The 20,237-nt window shown below is 48.4% G+C and overlaps 4 protein-coding genes across 4 annotated transcripts; 2 read left to right on the top strand and 2 right to left on the bottom strand.

Annotated features, from left to right (window-relative positions):
- Window positions 1-66: 66 nt before the first annotated feature.
- On the bottom strand, window positions 67-1,873 carry DFJ58DRAFT_795255 (uncharacterized protein). Its single transcript, XM_041390506.1, has 5 exons — window positions 1,609-1,873; window positions 918-1,556; window positions 669-880; window positions 586-607; window positions 67-530 (listed from the first exon to the last, which is right to left on the bottom strand). The coding sequence occupies exons 1-5, from the start codon at window positions 1,673-1,675 to the stop codon at window positions 187-189; spliced, it is 1,284 nt and encodes a 427-aa protein (XP_041242307.1). The 5' UTR covers window positions 1,676-1,873; the 3' UTR covers window positions 67-186.
- A 27-nt stretch (window positions 1,874-1,900) lies between these two features.
- Window positions 1,901-8,869, top strand: DFJ58DRAFT_795253 (uncharacterized protein). Its single transcript, XM_041390505.1, has 18 exons — window positions 1,901-1,989; window positions 2,045-2,243; window positions 2,299-2,978; window positions 3,034-3,338; window positions 3,390-3,505; window positions 3,564-3,862; window positions 3,916-4,097; window positions 4,145-4,199; window positions 4,248-4,764; window positions 4,816-5,433; window positions 5,485-5,908; window positions 5,956-6,273; window positions 6,322-6,470; window positions 6,520-6,733; window positions 6,784-7,350; window positions 7,401-7,782; window positions 7,832-8,305; window positions 8,364-8,869. Exons 1-18 carry the CDS (start codon window positions 1,979-1,981, stop codon window positions 8,626-8,628), a joined length of 5,775 nt encoding a protein of 1,924 aa, XP_041242306.1. The 5' UTR covers window positions 1,901-1,978; the 3' UTR covers window positions 8,629-8,869.
- A 4,816-nt stretch (window positions 8,870-13,685) lies between these two features.
- DFJ58DRAFT_662586 (P-loop containing nucleoside triphosphate hydrolase protein) lies at window positions 13,686-14,370 on the bottom strand (the record flags this gene model as incomplete). The annotated part of the gene is made up of 2 exons (XM_041382305.1): window positions 13,686-14,268; window positions 14,318-14,370. 2 exons carry the CDS (start codon window positions 14,368-14,370, stop codon window positions 13,686-13,688), a joined length of 636 nt encoding a protein of 211 aa, XP_041242305.1.
- A 4,570-nt stretch (window positions 14,371-18,940) lies between these two features.
- Window positions 18,941-20,224, top strand: DFJ58DRAFT_729607 (uncharacterized protein; the record flags this gene model as incomplete). The annotated part of the gene is made up of 4 exons (XM_041385772.1): window positions 18,941-19,044; window positions 19,103-19,390; window positions 19,445-19,539; window positions 19,593-20,224. 4 exons carry the CDS (start codon window positions 18,941-18,943, stop codon window positions 20,222-20,224), a joined length of 1,119 nt encoding a protein of 372 aa, XP_041242304.1.
- Window positions 20,225-20,237: the final 13 nt, after the last annotated feature.

Genomic DNA, 20,237 nt, shown 5'->3' with positions numbered 1-20,237 from the left:
GTCGTCGGTACCATCCGGTCCAATAAATGCTGTACACTCACGCGGTCTATCCGACGCTTCCACAGTGGACAAGTCACAGGCTCCGACTCACAGCAGATCGATCATCTCATTCTCCGACTTTCGCATTGCTCGTTTAATGGTCACCATCAACGTATCTACGTACACAACGCCATCTTAAAACCACAACTAAAACCACATCGAAACAGAAAAACTCGTCTCTTCACTCCGCATCGCATGCCACCATCCAGGAGGAAAAAATAGCACATCACCGGGGGCCAAGGTCATGCACATAGCTTTCTGCGGCACCCCTTTCCAAAAATCAGGGAAAGCATCTCGCGATGCTTTCTCTGCCTCCGGGGAATCGGGAAACACATCCACCCGAGATGTATTGCACATTGATGGCTCCGTAACGTTGACTGCCGGATTGCGAGATTTATCAGCAGTGTCAGATGTCGATGTATCGAATGGGTACATCAAATCGGAAACATCAGGCGGTGCGAGCCAGACGGTCTTGCGGCCGACCACTTGGGCTAGCGCAAGAAGATTCAATATACAAGTAAAATAATGGGCAAAGAAGTCGTTCACCATAACAATTGAAGAAGGGGTCCTATCAGATAATATTAGTATACTCGTGCATCGACATGGTATCTAATCTTGAAGGGACTCACAGTATGGGCCGGGGAAATGGTACCCCTTGGGCCGAGCCATGCATTGATGATCAACCCATCCGCATTTCCCGGAGGTTTGTAAGCAGGATAACAAGATGGGGGATCAGGGCACGCATAAACGTATTCGGGAATACCAATGTCCCCTTCGAGAGCCGGGAATTGCATCAAGAGGTTATGTTGTGCAAGGTATGACACCTCATTCTGGGGTTGAGCTGGGTGTTCAGGAAAGTCGAGGGACTGCAAAAAAACAGTCCCAGCTCATCAGCCTTTGGGTCCATTCCTCAGTCCTGTAGTCTTTCCCAACTTCGACAGGCACAAGACGACCAGCGCCCGCCACGGAACGGAGATAGTCAATAGACGCCCACGAACTTAAGGCTTTCCAACCTTGTACGTGACCATGACGTTGAAGTACAAATGGCTTTTGTGACCACTCCCTCCCGAAGGCATTTGGTGGAGGGTGAATGCAAGGAACACCAAGGGAAAAGGCGCTGGAATGGTACATCTGTGTCAGTGATTGTTTGTGACCAGGAGAGGCTCTGAGTGGTTTCAGCGTTAGATGGTTCTCTTGGATATCTTTGATGAGTTGATGGATAGAATCCAATCTGCCAGGAGCGCCTGCTATAATAATAGCGCGATCCAAGACGGCAACAGCTTCTGTAGCTGCTGCATCATCCTGTACCAAATCAGAAACTTCGGATACAGCATATAAGAGGCAGGCGTCTGTGTATAGCCTTCGCCAGCAAAGGGACTCGGACGGCGGTAAGCGGCTCATTTCTTGATACGCCCTATCGATGAAAGGTTTCATTGACGTCCCCGAGTCGACGTTGTCATGCAATGAACGAGCCGCTGCGTAAAACTCGAAGTATACCGAGCCGCAGCACCGTAAGTCTAGTTGTGATCGTGACCAGGAAAATTGGTATCTTTTCGAAGAATCGCTTACCAACTGTGGACGGGTGACTTTCGTCACTCAACTCTGCCAGGAGTTGGTCAAAAAATTCAAGACTCATGAATCGAAAGAGCCTGATAACCTGCAAACAAAATTAAGAGACAAAGATGCACGTCTGGCGGCGGCTACATGAGCGTTTTGCTCTGCGGACTTCAACACTCCACGTGTGAAAGGCATCGAAGTGTCACAAACACGCGAACAGTTACGTGACAGAAACCATTTTCCGTCACGCGTGGCTGAAGATAAAAAGGACAACGGGGAAGGAGCGGCCGTGAGAAAATTCCCCAGACGATCATTTCCTCTCAAAGTAATCCATTGCATCCGGCCCGCGCCGAACGGCGTTGACCGCATTCCTTTTTCGGATATGACTTCGAGGTACGCCTTTCGTCCGCAGCGTTATTGCATACGAATAATCTAACGCTGCTTCCAGGTTGGACAGGCTCCTTCTTCTTCTTGATACAGGATCTTCGTCCTCCGTGAGGAATACAGCAGCCAAACAACTTGCCCAACTTGCAGCCAAAAGTGTAATCAGTGATGTTGCAATTCAAGACGATATAAAGTCAACTCGTCACCATGTCCCCCTCGGGGACTCCTCAGCATGGTCTGAGTTAATGGCCGTCGTGGCTCGAGTTCGTATAACGTGTTCCACTCCATGTTTCTTCATGCTAATTTTCGCTTGCTCAGATTTTACCTTATTTGCATTCAAAGAGTCATGAAACAAGGTCGGCCGCATCGAATGCACTCTCACAAATATTCTCCCTTGTGCCAGTGTGGCAACCACAGGCTGTAGACATCAAACCTCTCCCAGATCTAGATATAATTTCCCCCGATTTTCCTGCATTTTCCGTACAAGAACTCATGCAGAAAGGCGTGCTACTTCTTGCATCATCGGGGAAAGAGTTCTCAAAGCCAACGGGCATCCTTGCAAATGCAGCAGAGGTTAAAAGAGCTCGTAAGGAGGCCATGGGTCGGCTAGGTCTCGACTTCCTTGAAAGTGTGGGTGCTGCAGATGACATGGACCTGGACAAGGAACTCGCCATCGAAGGGGAGACTGAAACTGATCATGACAACGAAATTTGCCCTAAAAGAGAGGACACCGCTACCCCTATAGACTCCCCGATGGAGGTCGAGGCTCCAGTGAAACGCGAACGGTCGCCACCTCCATCACTATCTCGCCCAAAGAGCACAACACCCGCTGCGTCGTCACCCGTAACAGAGGGAGAGTGTCTTAATGGACTTTCAGCACGCGAACGAAACCGCCTGAAACGTAAACGGAAACCAGGCAACTCTGCATTTGTTGCGGCACCCCCTCCACCCCCTGCCGGCGCCAAGTACAACGCAACTCCTGCAGGGCCATCAAATAAGTCAGTCCAATTGCAACAACAGTTCCTTATATATCTCACTATCTTAATCCCTCAGAGCGCGACTGGTATCAGCAGAACCACAGGACGCGCCAAGATCACGATTAGATAGCCCTGTTGACACTGTTAAATCATTCGTTCAGGAGAAGGTTATCATAGACCCGTCAAAGGGTGGCGCTGTATCACCGAAAGCAGCCCAACAATCACATGCGCTGGAGGTCATTCCAGGGGCTTGGGTGTGGCAGGGCATTGTAGCCCTCTTAGAGGTCGACTTGTTCTCTGCAAATTGGGAATCGAGACATGGTGCTGCCATGGCTTTGCGCGAGTTGCTCAAGGTCCAAGGATCATCGGGTGGCATGAAAGGTGACATTTGTTCGTGATAGCATCGAGCTTGTTCTTGACGACAGAGTTTAGACGGTTTATCCGCGGAGGAAAATTCCCTTGCGCACGAGCGTTGGTGTAATGACTTAGCCGCAAAACTTTTGTGCATTTTCGTTCTCGACCGTTTCGGAGACTTCGTCTCTGATCAGGTTCGTTTTCTCTCTCTTTATACACTCAAGCATAGCACACGTCCTGAGTGCACTCTAGGTTGTTGCACCTGTTCGTGAGACGGTGTCACAAACACTCGCATCTCTACTGCTACACATGCCTCAGCAGTCTGTAAAGCACGTCCATTCCATACTATTGCAGATGATCCGACAAGACTTCCCGTTGGGGCACAAACCAACCAAGAGCAAGAAAGGCGATGGTAGCCATGTATGGGAGGTTCGGCACGCAGGTCTTCTTGGTATCAAGTACGAGGTCGCCGTGCGAAGTGATCTTTTTGAGACAGCTGGTGATACAGGAAAAGAGATTTTGCAGGGCGTCGTCGATGCCGCAGTGCTCGGGTAAGTGTGTCACGTAGTATTCATGGTCACCTTCCTGACGTCTGGCCATGCAGTCTCAGTGATCCTGATGATGATGTTCGTGCTGTTGCCGCATCTTGTTTGCTTCCAGTTGCGGGTCATCTTGTCGAGCAGCTTCCAGAATCTCTGGATAGAGTGCTTTTAGTTCTCTGGGACTGCCTACGTGGCATGAAGGATGACTTGAGCTCAAGTGTTGGCGCAGTGATGGATTTATTGGGTAAGACTCTAATTGTCATCTTACAGGGTAGTACTCACGGGCGGTAGGTAAACTCGTAACTTATAGCAAGGTCATCGATATCCTTGCACAAGCTAGCGTGTCGTAAGTTTCTCTTGATTGTTCTCAGTTATATCTAACGATCCTGATTAGCCTCCCGCTCACGGAATTGGCACCCACACTCTTCCCGTTCTTCCGACATACGATCCCCAATGTTCGTCTCGCCGTAGTCAAGACTTTGCTTTCCTTCATGACCGTAACTTCTCTTCCCCGCGAATGGATCGTCACGCCATTCCTTCGCCTTCTTTTCCAGAATTTAGTTGTGGAAGAGCGAGCGGATATTCGCGCTATCACTTTGACAGCCTGGCGGACGGCGCTCGAGGTCGTAGCGGATGTGCCTGGATGGATGAAGAAGTTGGTGAAGCAGCAAACCGTCCTTGATTGGTACTCGACCATGATGACGCCGCTTGGCGCTCCTATCGATTGCTCGACGTTTTATTACCCTGCCTTCACGGAAGATGACAGTGACGCCGCCCCCCTGGAGAGACACAATGTTGACAAGAACATGCTTGCCCAGGATCTATCGTTGGTCAGTGCGGAGGTAATCATGCAGGCTCGGATCGCGGCGGCTACCTCCATGGCGTATTTAATGATTTATTGGCCTCCCAAGGTGCTGCGTTCTTCAGCGCGTGTCGATTTGCTTCTGATGATTTATTTGTAGTCCATCGACGAACTTTTCCAGCCCATACTCGTGCATTACTTGCAGTCAACCAGCATGCTTCAGAAATTCTTGGCTGCCCTCGTCTCAGAGGAATGGGCCCGCGCATATGACGCAACATCGCCTACTGCACCCATCATCGAGACGTTTCCTCTTGCAGCAGAGCTCAGCACGATGTGCTTGGCTTGGTTGCAGGGCACGCCTCCGATCGCATATCACGAGATGGCGTTCACGCTACACCGCATCCACTCAGAGTGTGCTGCGCTCCTTCGTTGCTTCGCAACTGATTGCAAGATTCCCATCTCCTTGATTCCGCATCTTGGTGACGAGATTGATATCACTGGCACAAAACCGAACAGTTTCACCATCGAGACTGCAGAAGAAGCGGTTGGTCCGATGTACATGAAACTGAAGGACAGCCTTGGGCGTACGAAGAAGCGCGAATTGGGAGTTATTGCCGAGAAGAGACAAAAGGTCGTGATCAGCATCGAACAATATTCTGAGGTCAAGGCACAGCACGATACTCGTGTTTCAGCGGCTTTTGCGGCCGCCTTCGTTGCGTTCCGGAGTACCCCAGATAAAGTTAGTCCCGTGGTCAAGGGAATCATGAATGGCATTAAGGTATGTTGATTGTTGACTCTCGATTACCAAAAAAAGCTTACCTTGTTCCAGAACGAGGAAAATCTGGATCTCCAGACCCGCTCAGCCGTAGCAGTGGCACTATTCATCGACTTCTGCTTCCAACACAGCATTACCCAGCCACCTGATAAAATCGTCAAAAATTTGTGTACATTCTTATGTCAAGATGTGGAGCAAACACCGACCTTTGCCTATTCGCGATCCGTCTACAAGGGTATCCTGTCCCTTACCTCTTGGTCAAAGCAAACGACACAGCCAGCAAAGAACGGTAAGGATAGTTCGAAGGGTGCTGATAGTGCCAAGTCGGGCGATGACGCTGCAACAGCACAGTTATCAAGACGAGGAGCTTGCCTAGCATTTGATCAGCTGTCTTACAAGTTTGGATCTCAGCTCCTTCAGGTGATCCCAAAGATGTGGATTTCCATGGCAGGAGGCTTGCTGAGTGCATGCACAACAGGTGCGAAATTATTTCCGGAGCTTCTGATTTTCCTGACCTCTACTCAGCATTACCACACGAAGCTGACGCCCTCATGGACAAACAATATGGACAAGATGTCATTGACTCGCTCAGCGTGCTCGAAGCCGTTGTACCTTCCTTTCACCCTGATCTTTGGCCCAAGCTTGCAGAGTTGTTCCCCGCTATCGCCATGGCGCTGCGTAGCCGGTATGCCATTATTCGACAGGCAGCTGCACGCTGTTTCGCTACCATCTGTAATGTGATGACTTCCGACGCTATGCTGTTCGCCATCGAGAAGATCATTCCATTACTAGGAGACGCTATTGTGCTGTCAAATCGTCAGGGTGCTGCAGAAGCGATCTATCGTACGTGTTCAACTGTTTTTAATGTTCTGTCTCTCATACTTCGCGCAGATATCGTCCAGCACCTCGACATCAAAGCACTACCCTACGTCATCTTTCTTATCGTCCCTGTTCTGGGGCGCATGAGCGATCCCGATGACGACATTCGCTCTGCGACTACCAACACATTTGCGTCCCTGATCAAGATGGTTCCCTTGGAGGTTTGTGCTATTACCTGGTATACATCCTCTACGTTTACATATTTTTCAGGCTGGTTTGCCTGATCCTACCAGCTTCCCCGAGGAGCTGCTTAAGAGGCGCGAAACGGAACGACAGTTCCTCACCCAACTACTTGATGGTAGCAAAGTTGAACAGTACACCATACCTGTTCCTATCAAGGCGGAGCTTCGCAAATATCAGCAAGAAGGTGTTAATTGGCTGGCGTTCTTGGCTAAATATCAGTTGCATGGGATTCTTTGTGATGGTATGTTTGAATTTCGTTAAAACTTCCCGCGTCATTCTAACATATTCTAGATATGGGTCTTGGTAAAACCTTGCAGTCCATTTGTATACTGGCCGGCAAGCACGCAGAACGAGCTAAGAAGTATGAAGATACAGAATCACCTGATGCTGTTCATCTTCCGTCGCTCATTATCTGCCCCCCTACTCTTACCGGTCACTGGTACTACGAGATTCTCAAATACTCTGAGAACTTGCAACCCATTCTCTACACCGGCAATTCCAAGGAGCGCGCAAGGCTTCTTCCTAAACTGTCCAAGAAAGATGTGGTCATTACCTCATACGAAGTTGTGCGGAACGATATTGCGAGCCTAGAAGATTACAACTGGCTATACTGCATCCTTGACGAAGGACACGTGATCAAGAACGCGAAGACAAAACTCACAAAAGCCGTTAAGGCTATACATGCACAACATCGTCTCATTCTTTCGGGCACTCCAATCCAGAATAACGTGTTGGAGCTTTGGAGTCTTTTTGACTTCTTGATGCCTGGCTTCCTTGGGACTGAAACGTCGTTCAACGAGCGATTCAGCAAGCCAATCCTGTCAAATCGTGATGGAAAAGCGAAGACTGGTGAAGCTGGTAAGTGGCGCGTCAGAGAAGTAGTCTGCGGCTAACCAAATTCTCTGTAGCTGCTCTTGCTCTCGAAGCCCTGCATAAACAAGTCCTACCCTTCCTATTACGCCGACTGAAAGAGGATGTCTTGAATGACCTACCCCCGAAGATCATTCAGGACTACTACTGTGAGCTGTCAGAGGTGCAAAAAACACTGTACGACGACTTCTCCAGCTCACAGGCCAAGACGGATGCGGAGGATGCCATCCAAGGAGCTGTCAAGGATGCCCCACAACCACATGTTTTCCAATCACTACAGTATCTCCGCAAACTTTGCAATCATCCTTCACTGATCCTGAAGACCAACCGAGATGCAGTTGTTGCAGCACTCGCCAAGATGAATTGCAAAATCAACAGCTTGAACAATATTCAGCATGCACCGAAATTACTTGCTCTACGGTATTGTCTTTCTCTCTGTATGTGGTTGCAATACTCAAATGCGGGACAGGCAACTACTCACAGATTGCGGTATTGGAGGCAGTCCTTCGGTTACTGGTGAAAGTGGGAAGATCGATCCTGCGGAGAGCTTGTCCGAGTCGAGCAGTGCATTCTCCCAACATCGTGCTCTAATCTTCTGTCAGATGAAGCAAATGTTGGACATCATCGAAAATGATCTCTTCAAGCAATACATGCCTTCCGTCACATACATGCGACTCGATGGCGGAACCGACCCCAACAAGCGTCATGCTATTGTTCAAACATTCAATTCGGATCCCAGTATTGACTGCCTCTTATTGACAACGCACGTTGGTGGGCTTGGTCTTACCCTTACTGGGGCGGATACTGTGATATTTGTGGAGCATGATTGGAATCCTATGAAGGATCTTCAGGCCATGGACAGAGCTCACCGGATTGGACAAAAGAAGGTCGTTAATGTATATCGCTTGATCACGAAGGGCACGTTGGAAGAGAAGATCATGGGGTTAGTTCTATATATATATTCCTTTTTTTCGTATCTGGTCCCTGACAGCGCTCGATAGTTTGCAACGCTTCAAGCTCAACATTGCGAACTCGGTTGTGACGCAGCAGAACTCTGGTCTGGCGTCGATGGATACAGATCTTGTTCTCGATCTTTTCAGACGAACAACGGAAGAAGAAGATGCAGCGGCAAAGAAGAAGGCGAAGGCGCCAACGGGTCCTGTCAGCCAGAAGAACCTCCTGTCAGGCCTCGAAGACATTCCCGCAGAAGACGAGTACGAGGGACTTGATCTATCGAGTTTCATGGGCTCCTTGGGCATGCAGTGAGGTTGGCGATTCTAGATTCGGTATTTATATTGATCGAGCACTGGCTTGGTTTTCACTTGACGACTACATATGTTGCATTTATAGTAGAATGTACCCATACTCCACCAATAATGTATAGTGTAGATTAAGTTACGAATAGGTCTTCTCTCTGACTCGGACTTGACATAATAATTGACAGTGACCGCATCACTATGTAGAAGTTGATAGCATTGCGACAAAATGGTTGCAGGACGCGGCGTCACGTGACTTAAGGAGGTACACACCTAAATCTTAATTCTTTTAGTCGGACTCGCTCGAGGCCCAATGCAAATCGATACATGCCAGTGTGCACGATTTACCACAATTTTCAAATAGACGCTCATCGGACCTCCCTTCGCAAGAGAGTGGAGCATTTTTGCTCAATATGCACACCGTATCCGCTTCTTGACCTTCAATCCCTTTGAGTCAGATGTCATAGATGATCAAGCTGTGCAAACGCTCAATCACCCACACTGTTGCCGAACCTTTGTATTTTGCATTGGCTCGATGACCAAGAATGCTTCATTCTATTATTGCGCTGCCTCCTTGTGCCTACTATCAGGTCGATGGAGCTGGGCTCTAGTATTTCAGCAACCTCCTGGGTACTCTTCATCGCCAAATCAGCCTTGTTAGCTTCCTTCGGAGCTCGGTGTCCATCCGTTCAGAATTTCGAGTGCGTACACCAATGTGATTCTAAAGACAGTCCAGATGTAATATCCGACGCCGTACGTAGTTTGCGGGAACTCTTCCATCTCGAGACAGGAACACACAAGCGCTCCTTCACTTGGCTTCCGAGTCTTTGCCGTCGTTGAAGTCTCTGTACTTCAGGACAAACAATATTGACAACACACAAATCAATGCCATCCAACATCTATCTCCGAAAACAATCTAGTACATATCACTTTCGGGGCTACCTTATGATTTACCGGTTGTTCCAGAACTCATTATCCCATTCTCGGAGTACTTCTCTTTTGCTCTCGAACACCTCAGTGTTAGCTTCGACTCCGCGCTCTTCTCCCCGGAAAACGAAGAGATACCTGCTGATCCCCGTTTTACACTTGTCTTTGATGTGGTTGCAACTTGCCCCGCTGTTGTCCTCGAGTCGCTTGACAAAGGTAGACCTCGATTAGATCTGCGCTCCGGCCATCGACGATGCGTCACTCAAGAGAATGGCGCAATCCTGGCCTCTGCTCTACTTTGGAAGTGGGTGTCGTTGCCCGGTCCCACCATCTCTCACCTTCACAGGATTCATACACCTCATACAACATTGCCGGGGCTTGTGCGCCATTGACATGAGCTTCTGCGCATGCTCGGTAGACACCAATAGCGAGCCGTTCTGTGAAACCATTCCCAACGATAATGTCACCAGATTTTTAGGGGATATCTCCGATTGACGATCCCATCGCCGTGGCCTGTCAATTGGATACGGTGGTGCCCAAGTTGAACGGCGTGGACTGCTTCGAACGGCTCATGGACGTGCGCCCCGCACCATAATTTCAATGAGGGTTGGGCTGTTGAGGAGTTCCTGATGATGCTCAGTACAGGCTCAGAAATGAGAGCGTGTGGGCCAAGCAACCCATGAGTGCTATTTGCCGCCCTTATGCACCCTAGTGTTTCAATTGGGAGGTGCCATGTATACAAGATGGAACTACGTTGTCTACGCTGGTACCCAACGTCTACTGAGCTCATCTTCAATCATTTTATGCAGAACCTTCTTACTACTTTCTTCACCTAGATTGTCTATCCGCGCCATCACAAACGCACTTGTTTCTTCTTGATAAAATGTTAATACCACACATATTTATACCTAGTGTACAACGAGATAAGCCCTCCTTTATATTTGCCAATTTTTATCCCATAATCTTGGCTCAAGTGTGTGGAGCACTCTCAGATAACACGAACGCATCAAGGCTCCTGCCTTTCCATTCACGCCCAAGGCTTTAGTATTTACCCATTGCTTGGAGCGAGCATTCTCTTAGCGGAGAAGGCTAAGCTGCCAGCAAAAACGAGCACTCGACACGACGATGAGCCGCCCAGTGAGTGAGAAAGCTTGCGGATATACGGGCTCGTGGGGTTAGACACTCCTCGTGATAACTTCTCCGAAACCAATGAGGTCCAGACTAAGTCGGAGACACATCTTTGTTTTTTAAAAAGCTCATCCAACTTCAACAAAGGATCCCGAAAGCGCACCTTCAATCACCGGACAAGGACAAGGGCTGCAAAAATGATGGGCGAGTGGAGTTTAGTGCGGTGGAGGGCGCATGCTTGACTTGGGAGTTCAGATGGCATGGATTCTGGACAAGCAAGGGTATGAGTAATAAACAATCCGAGTTGTACTACGGTTGAAGTGGCGACTTTCGTGTAGAAAAATCATCGTTGTCGTACGTTCACGTTGCCGTTGGCGAGCGCCAGAAAGTTGCCCTGTTCTGAAGTTCGTGACCAAGAGGTTTTTCCGCGGCTGTTTCTACTACTCGGGTAAGTCAGAGGCAAATTTGCAACTGACGAGGTTTTCGAAGTCTTGTCATTACGTTCTTACGTTCCGCTGCACGTACTTAGTACCTTGTCAGTATCTGGAAGCCGAAGTGCTTCAGAAGGGTGACAGGGCACTCATCACTCCCAGTGAACACGAGAGCGTGTGAGAGCGTGCGAGAGTATTACGCAAAGTGCCAGATCATGTAGATCTCAAATGATGTCGATGAGTACTCACTTGGTAACAGGGCACCTATGTCACCCACTCAAAAGCAGCAACTCTCCCTAGGTTGCAATTTTGATGCATATGTGCTTAGATTAAATTTTTGAGGGGCGTGAATCTAAATTTCAGCCTGATTATGTGGTCGTTCACTGCGTACCGTCGAAGAATCAAAAGCGAAGCAGCAGTATGCAGCTTTATCATCAAGGTGCTTTGACAATACTGATAGAAGATCTTTTGGGAGTTTTTCTGGACCCAGACTATATGTGCCCATCTCAGATGCCGAAAGTGAAGCAGACTTTAATGGAGCATTGGCATTATGATTCAATTTCATACAGCGATATTAGTTGAGGCCCATCAGATAGATGAGTCATGAGAGTAATATCAACCAGTGCACTGACATACATTGAAACTGGTACCAGGATGTTTTTTGGGGGGCATGAAGCCAGCGAAACTACCCAAACGCTCTATATATACAAATCACATTGTCAGTGCGATCTTACATTGACTCGGAGTTTGGGCGTTCTCGTCGAGTAATCGTGGATGTTGCATATCCAAATAGGAAACTCCGACAAGCTCTTCACTCTGACAGATGAGTCAGACTTCAATGTTAACTTCAACTTCAACTTGAAACCCTCACCCGGTGGCACCGTCTTACCATTCGCAATGAAAAGACCCCCAGGCCCTACTCAATATGTTCCCTTCAGCTTAATACTGCAGCCGCATCACTGAGCGGTATATGTATAATTGTATCTCTGCACTTGCACGCTTGCTCCTCCTGTCATCTTGTTTCCTTCATTAACGTCTGTCTTTCATTACTATCTTTCATCAATTTCATTGATACTTCGTATTATCACTCTCGTTGCTGACCGTAGCTGAAGCGCTGACGTAGGTAACCCTTCGATGGCCTAACAATTCCGACTTCGTTTTGGTTCCATTCCATGAGGTGAACATACGTAAATTCGGCAGCTGCAGCGAGTAGAAGTTTTACATTTACGTGGAAACCGGCGTGCCGATAAATTTTCTCGTCAAATTGAAGTCGAAGCACTGACATTGCTTCTGGTGCGGTTGATGGTTAACATAGCGAATTCCGTCACTCTACACGCAGCAACAAATATAAGTTGAACGCAAGTCGCATCCCAAAATCCTCAGGACAAACGCCTTAAAATTTTGGGTGAGCGATCTTACATGTGGGCAATGTCGCGGCTGTATCGGTTTAACTCAATCGACGTCATGCAGCTTTTTCTGGACTTGATTGAAGTTCAAGTCGCTATACCCCCTTCGTGTACTCAACCGCGCATTCAATTTTTGTCGGTGTGTGGTGTCCCCGCACTGATGGCCATCACTAACTCGCATAGCTATACTAGACACCATGAAGCCTATTCAGTTTGCTATCCTTGCCATTCTCGCCGCTGTCACTGTGGTGAAGGCTTCTACCGTTGAAACCTGTGTAACTGTATGCGATATTGGGAAACCCGAGTGCGAGGATCCCACCGAAAGTAGCTCAGGCTGCTGGACCTGTTGTTACACGCCTTCTGAACCCTAGACATCGATCTTGTACAGATAATGTATTGCGTCTAGTCGCCTATAGTTCTGAAGAGCGACAATTTCAGATGACTCTCAGGCTAGTCTGACTGACGATCGGAAGATCTCCATGTATTTGATGCATCCAGATATTGCAGGGCATCGGTAGTCAACTTCGCTTGAAAACATAGGCTGGTCTTGAGCACTTGGTTATTAATTGTAACACTGTAGTCAGCAATAGCAGACTGTCTAGACCAGTGACACATATTCACAGTTTCAACTTTCCGATTCCAAACGGAAAAGGAGTAGGGTATGTGCCTGGAATGAGATCAGGATTGCTAGATTCATTGACTGGATGAAGTCTGATGTCGGAACACGAAGTCAGACAACGAGTTAACTTGTGTTCACATGCAAAAGTTGACTTTAGAGAGAGAATAGACTCAGTATTAATATTTGAATTATGTAAATCGACTCATGATTCGATTTGACTTCGTATTCACTACGGTAATTTAGTAGTCGTACAGGGTGTTCTCGCGCCAGCCCCCTGCAGTCCAAAGATGATCTAACTTGGTTGTTTCTGGTCTTGTCAAATTGAAACAGAAGCACTGCTTCAGGCTCAGGCAATGGTTGGCTGACGTGGTGAATTTCATGAATTCCATCATTCAGTCCTAACAGCCAGCAATATAAATTGCCCGCCGTCAAGTCTTGAAATTCTCAAGACTCTGACAAAATGCTTTGTTGACGGGAGGTGGCACCCGTAGGTAACGTCGTGTCCATTTCACCCAATGGCATATCATCGTAGGCCCCCTGTGTACAATCGCCCATTTCACTGCATGCCCAAGGAGTCCATGAAATTCGACAGATCAAGTCCCTCATATTTATCTTCTGCGGGAATGTCTTCGAAGATACAAAAAAAGAATAAATACAGAACTAACCCCATGATCTTCTCTTCCAGCGTGCCCTTCGTAATCAAGCGATATACATTAACGACCTTCTTTTGTCCAATCCGGTGAGCTCTGTCCATGGCCTGAAGATCCTTCATAGGATTCCAATCATGCTCCACAAATATCACAGTATCCGCCCCAGTAAGGGTAAGACCAAGCCCACCAACGTGCGTTGTCAATAAGAGGCAGTCAATACTGGGATCCGAATTGAATGTTTGAACAATAGCATGACGCTTGTTGGGGTCGGTTCCGCCATCGAGTCGCATGTATGTGACGGAAGGCATGTATTGCTTGAAGAGATCATTTTCGATGATGTCCAACATTTGCTTCATCTGACAGAAGATTAGAGCACGATGTTGGGAGAATGCACTGCTCGACTCGGACAAGCTCTCCGCAGGATCGATCTTCCCACTTTCACCAGTAACCGAAGGACTGCCTCCAATACCGCAATCTGTGAGTAGTTGCCTGTCCCGCATTTGAGTATTGCAACCACACACATAGAGAAAGACAATACCGTAGAGCAAGTAATTTCGGTGCGTACTGAATACTGTAGTAATTGGAAACCATGCTGTCGTGGAGCATCCTTGGCAGCTTCTTGGATCGCATCCTCCACATCCGTCTTGGCCTGTGAGCTGGAGAAGTCGTCGTACAGTGTTTTTTGCACCTCTGACAGCTCACAGTAGTAATCCTGAATGATCTTCGGGGTAGGTCATTCAAGACATCCTCTTTCAGCCGGCGTAATAAGACGGGCAGGACTTGCTTATGCAGAGCCTCAAGAGCAAGAGCAGCTGCAGAGAATTTGGTTAACCGCGGACTAGTTCTCAGGACGCGTCACTTACCAGCTTCATCAGTCTTCACCTTTCCGTCACAATTTGACAGGATTGGCTTCTGAATCGCTCGTTGAATAGCTGATCGGTCCTAAGGAAGTCGGGCATCAAGAAGTTGAAAAGACTCAAAAGCTCCAGCGCGACATTCTGGATTGGAGTGCTTGAAAGAATGAGACGATGGTGCGCATGTATAGTCCCTGCAGCTTTTGTGAGTTGTAGTGTACTGTGAAAGTGGCGGTGTGAATTCACCCTGGCTAATTCACCCGGGTGAATTAGAGTGAATTAGTGGTTCTCAAAGTTGATTTCATAGAATCTGGAAACGTCAAAAGTTTGCGAGTTGCCGGTTGTATTTGAAGCTCCGACGCTGACAAATAAACCCTAAGCTTTGTACCATCTGCTATAGCATTCTGCAGCTCCATCACTGATATGCCCCGTGAATCAGATCGAAAGATGCTGCTTCGCAGCCTCAAACAAACCAGAAATGACCTTTCCGTCGCGCGATACATGGAACTAATTGAATTTATGATAGATCAAATACTGGATGAAGACTCAGACTCTGATACAGAGCTTGATGATGCTGCCAGTGGCCGTAGCGACTCGGATATCAGTATACGGACTGCATCACCAACATGGCCGGAGTCGCCTACATCGTCAATCACATCTGCCTCATCAATCAACTCTCTGGTATCGCTCTTGACAGCATACTCCGACTTCTTATTGCACGATATCCCGGACATGTGTGAACGGGTCTTTACCCAGTTCATTGACGCAATCGGTGCGCTGCATGATGAGGTGGAGAAGTGTCGAGTGCTGAATGTGCATCCATGTCTGAATCGCGCACCTCAGCTTCACTTGCTGGAGGAGTGGGCTCTGTTCTCAGCTGATAAATTTCGCCGCAAGCTTCGTGTTGAGGCAGACGTGTTCGATGGACCCACAAAGTTAATTCAAGAACACCCCATCTTCTATAACTGCTCAAATAACCCCCAACTCCCTGTTGCGGTCCAGCTCGCCATTTTTCTAAACAGTGTCGGCCATTATGGCAATGCCGCGACTACTGAAGATATATCCGACTGGGCTGGAGTATCCTTGGGGACCGTTTATAACTGCTACAAACGGGTTATGATTGCGATCTTGCAGCTTCATGACCGGGCGATTCATTTCGATCTGCTTGATCACGAGGATCAAATGGAGCGAGAGCGGGCGAAAGCTTACGTGGAAAGCAAGACATGTCGTGAATGGCATGGAGGTTTTCTTTGTGTAGATGGGACTCCGTCCCCTCTACACGAGAAACCTGGTTGGCATGGTGAAGGGTTCTTTGACAAGAATTCGGACTACTCTCTAACAGCCCAGGTAAGTATCGGTTCGGTGTGCAACACAGTGACTTACAGTTTAAAAGGTTGTTATATTCCCTCATAACCTTCGTATCGTGGACTATGTCATTGGCGTACCTGGGAGTCTCCATGACTCAAACGTATTCGCATGAATGAGAGTTTCCCGGCATCCTGAGTTGTTTTTTGGTGCAGGAGAGTGGTTGTGGGTGGACTTGGCATATGCTGCACGAACCTGGTGTGTGCCACCATATAAACGGCCACCGGGAGGGAGTTTGACGGAGGACCAAAAGACGTTCAATCGCAACCTGTCAACGGTGAGTATGAATCACAATACATGTTCATAGTGCTTACCAAGTGTCTAGGTCCGTGTTCGTTCAGAGCATTTTTTTGGCTCTATCAAGGGCTGGTTCCAATCACTGCGGGAGCTTCGCATCCCAATCCAAAATCAGAAGGACCTTGACTACGCAAACATGTGGATCTGTTCGTGCCTCATTCTGCACAATTTAATTATTGAAAACGAGGAAAAATTAAACCATGGGGACTCGAATGTCCGCTTCTACCAACAACCTCGGAGGCCAAGGCAAACTGATGGCGATGTGGGAGAGGAGGATCAACAAGAGGGTGGTGCAATAGGTGATCAGACTTACATTGGAAGTGTGGGGCAGGATTTTCGCAACACGTTGAAGACACGGTTGCTTTCCTCATTGGCGTAATTAGAATGTACATATCTTGAGTCCAGTGATACGGTTTGTTTCAATCTTGGGTTTCTTTGCTACTCTCTTTGTCAAGTAGAAGCTCTTCATCCTCTTTAGTACCCAACGAGGGAAATTTGCGCTTAAGTTCAGCGTCAAGTAGAAGCTCTTCATCCTCTTTAGTACCCAACGAGGGAAATTTGCAGAGAAAGGACCATTTGCATTGCTTAACAATCAGTTGTATGACATAGTACGGACCTAGTACTTCAGTTTTGATCAAGACCACGCTCCATAGTAATACGACGAATCCGGGCCTCCTCCTCTTCTCGACGTGCATGAGATAGCTCAAGTTCAATTCTTGCAAACTCCATTTGCTGAACTATCCTCTCCCGTTGGTGGAGGTGGTCTTGTTCAGCAAGACGCATTGCATGCTCCCGCTCATCACGAGCACTGCGGGCCTTGAGATCACGAGCCCAGACTTCGCTCTCGAGTTTCATACGCTTATAGCGTTCATGCTCGACATGACCCTCGCGTTTGCCATCGAGGTGTACCATTAAAGACTCTGCCGTTTGGGACATCCTTTCTGCGGTCTGGTCAAGAGCATTGGTGCCAGGGCGTTTGCGTGATGAAGAGGGAGGACGGCTAAGCTGAGATGATGTGCTTTGAGAAGATGGACGGGGCTGCTTTGCAGCGAGAGAAGGTGAGCTTTCGCGACTTCCCTTAAGTGAGCTGACATGGAGAGACCGTAGTGCTCGGCTGGCACCAATGTCCGAGTCTTCTGAGTCAATAGGTGTAGACTGACGGCTCGGTGAAGACTCCTTGAAATCCGAAAAAAAGACAGTGAATTATCAACGGCGTTTTTATTGGATGCTGGTGAGCACTCAGGAGAGTTCAATGATACTACTCCTGGGCCAAGCGCATCAGAAGTTGAGATGGGAGGGAGCTGTGGTCGTTGGTACCATGATGGTAATGGAATTAGCGAGAATGAATCAGGTGTGTTGCTAGGACCACAGTCTGAAGTTAAAAGTGGTGATGATTCAACTGATTACATGCGGGGGGGGCTGGTCAACCACCATATCATCTGTCACATCTACAACACCACCATCATCCGTAGTGCGAGGATTGATCTCAACTATTTCTCCGTCTTCAGGGTCTGTGTGAGTGTCGTCGTCACCTGTAGCCGGTTTTAGTTGCATCGATTGAATATCAAAGTGTTCCAATGCAGCAGATGCAAAGTCCTGCCCTACATCCGCAGTAGAGAAGGCATAGTTGAAGGCTGGGTTGGTCCGCCACCAGCCATGAAGCTCAGGCCACCAGGGAAATTTTTCGAGCTTTGTATCTGATGGAAACACGGTTAAGACATGTGCAGATCAACACAGCTAAAACGGACCGATCAACGACTTCATCTTTGGATCCTCTTGGAGCTCTGCATACGTCTTTCCTGCTCCTGACTGCTTGAGGTCCTTGTTGAACTCGTTGTATTTTCTTCGAAGTCTGAAACATCTTATCAGTGATTCCAGTGGGAAGATGAATGACGCAGGAACTAGATACTTACGTGCCGAAACGAGTTGAAACTGGTTTGATAAAGGCCTTAGGGTCCTCTTTGAAGAGTCGTTGAACCTCCAGATCCTCATCATTCGAAAATACTGCGTGTGCGACCTGTGAATAGACAACATCTCTCGAACTACCACTCTGCTTCTTCTTCTGACCTTGCTCCTTGGCATCCTTTGCCGAATCAGAGAAAAGCTTGATTCGTGCATTGTCATTTTCCTTGCACCAGGCAAGTAGCCGTTCAGTACGAGCACCACGGACCCCCTCCCAGTGAATGGTACACTTCTTCCCAGTGTCCGTACTGGCAGGTGCGTTGGCCCGGACACCTCCACCCCGGCCTCTCTGATTTGAGCGTGACATGATCTAGGGTGTGCTTAATGACAGTGATCAGATATTGGATTAAGGCTTTAGCAGTGTCAACACCGGTAACGACGATGTTGAGCACACTGGCTGGCAGGGCAGGTCGGAGTTCGAAACCTGCCGTACCGGCAGCATCCGAATTCGCAAAATTTCTCTGTGAATTTCTTAGAAGGTTCGACTTTGAGAACCATTATTGGCATGTGAATTTCGGCGGCGTACTTTGGGGGTGTGAATTTGGGTGAATTTGAGGACATAAGTGGGAATCAATGTAGTTTTCTAAACTCGCTAAAGCGCTCGGTAAAGAACCGGTTAAGCATTCTAGCACAGCCAACAACGATGGAGTCGGCCGGCATCAAGTATCAGAGCTTGAATACCAATGCCTGCTGTCCGCCAACGTGTCCGCCATTCTGCAAGGCTTCAAGCAGACGCTCGAAGTCGCCCAAAGGCGATGGAGTTACCCCCCCCATCCATCCACATCCCGTGGAAGAGGGAAGGCTCGAGGACATGGGTCCAATCCCACTCATAATCAGGCTCCTAGGCCTGCCGGACCGAAGATAATTGTCCATTGGACCAAACCTTCAGATCTCCACCACACAGACACTCTGGTGCGGCATCTTTCCACTAATTCTGCAGATGCTCGCGTACTATTCTACGAGGGGAAAAAAACCACTGCTTCTAACAATGATGAGCGTCCTTCTGGAAAGGACAAAGGGGAAATCCATCGGTTCTTGGCGAAACTGATCTTTGAGAAGGACTCGGATTATTCAGCGGCATATGCTGAGGACCCAAAGAAATTTGACGTCGTGGTGGGCAACCGCATTGTATCGTAAGTGGTTTCTATCACTCAGATGACTGTAGCTACTTATTTAATTCTACAAAGTCTTAAGAAGTTGTTCAAGGAGCAACTCAACAAATTCAACAAGACCGGTGCTGGTGTCACCCCCCTTGACGAAAACGCAGCAGCTAATCTACACAGTAAGTGTTTGTTTTTCACCGTTGTTTCTTATTTTATTTTATCTTATTTTAAGAACAAGTACTGCTCGAGTTCCCGTGGTACGACCAACTCCACCCCATCCTGTTTTCTAACCCGACGTGTGGCGCCAAAATTTTCACCTCCCAGCCGGGAGTCGACCATGCCAGGGACTTCTATGCACTTATTCATCCACGTGGGGGGGCTGGTCCCTCCACGAACACAGAGCCTCCTGGCCCTCGACTCCTTCAACCGGACCCTCGACTCCTTCAACCGGACCCTCGACTCCTTCAACCGGACCCTCGACTCCTTCAACCGGACCCTCGACTCCTTCAACCGGACCCTCGACTCCTTCAACTGGACCCTCGACTCCTTCAACCGGACCCTCGACTCCTTCAACCGACCCCTCACCTCCTTCCCCCAAACCCTCGGCTCCCTCCCCCAAACCCTCAGCCCCCTCTCCAAGACTCTCGGCTCCCTCTGCCAAACCAACTTGACACTGGCGCTCAGCGCAGTCCCCCAGCTTACCTTCCCCCTTCACATCACCCCCCTCCTCATTTCACTGGCGCCGGGGGCAGTCCAGTTGATGACCCAGATGGTGACCTCTATGATGACCCTTACGCCGATGACAATGGCCCTCTCTCTGCTCCCCTTGGGAACGCTGTCTTAATAACCGAGGGTCTTATATGAAAACGTGTAAGAA

This window comes from Suillus subalutaceus (genome assembly GCF_016647625.1).
Source record: "Suillus subalutaceus strain FC151 chromosome Unknown DFJ58scaffold_76, whole genome shotgun sequence".
Lineage (NCBI taxonomy): Eukaryota > Fungi > Basidiomycota > Agaricomycetes > Boletales > Suillaceae > Suillus > Suillus subalutaceus.
The sequence above is the reverse complement of the archived record's forward strand: the minus strand, read 5'-3'. Positions and strand labels throughout refer to the sequence as shown.

Coding starts and splice junctions, on each gene's coding strand:
- DFJ58DRAFT_795253 (XM_041390505.1), top strand. Junction 2,244..2,298: donor TAATGGCCGTCGTGGCTCGA/GTTCGTATAACG, acceptor TCGCTTGCTCAG/ATTTTACCTTATTTGCATTC. Junction 6,734..6,783: donor GCATGGGATTCTTTGTGATG/GTATGTTTGAAT, acceptor AACATATTCTAG/ATATGGGTCTTGGTAAAACC.
- DFJ58DRAFT_795255 (XM_041390506.1), bottom strand. CDS start 1,675: ATGAGTCTTGAATTTTTTGACCAACTCCTGGCAGAGTTGAGTGACGAA. Junction 1,557..1,608: donor AAGTCACCCGTCCACAGTTG/GTAAGCGATTCT, acceptor GATCACAACTAG/ACTTACGGTGCTGCGGCTCG. Junction 531..585: donor CCCCTTCTTCAATTGTTATG/GTGAACGACTTC, acceptor TTCTTGCGCTAG/CCCAAGTGGTCGGCCGCAAG.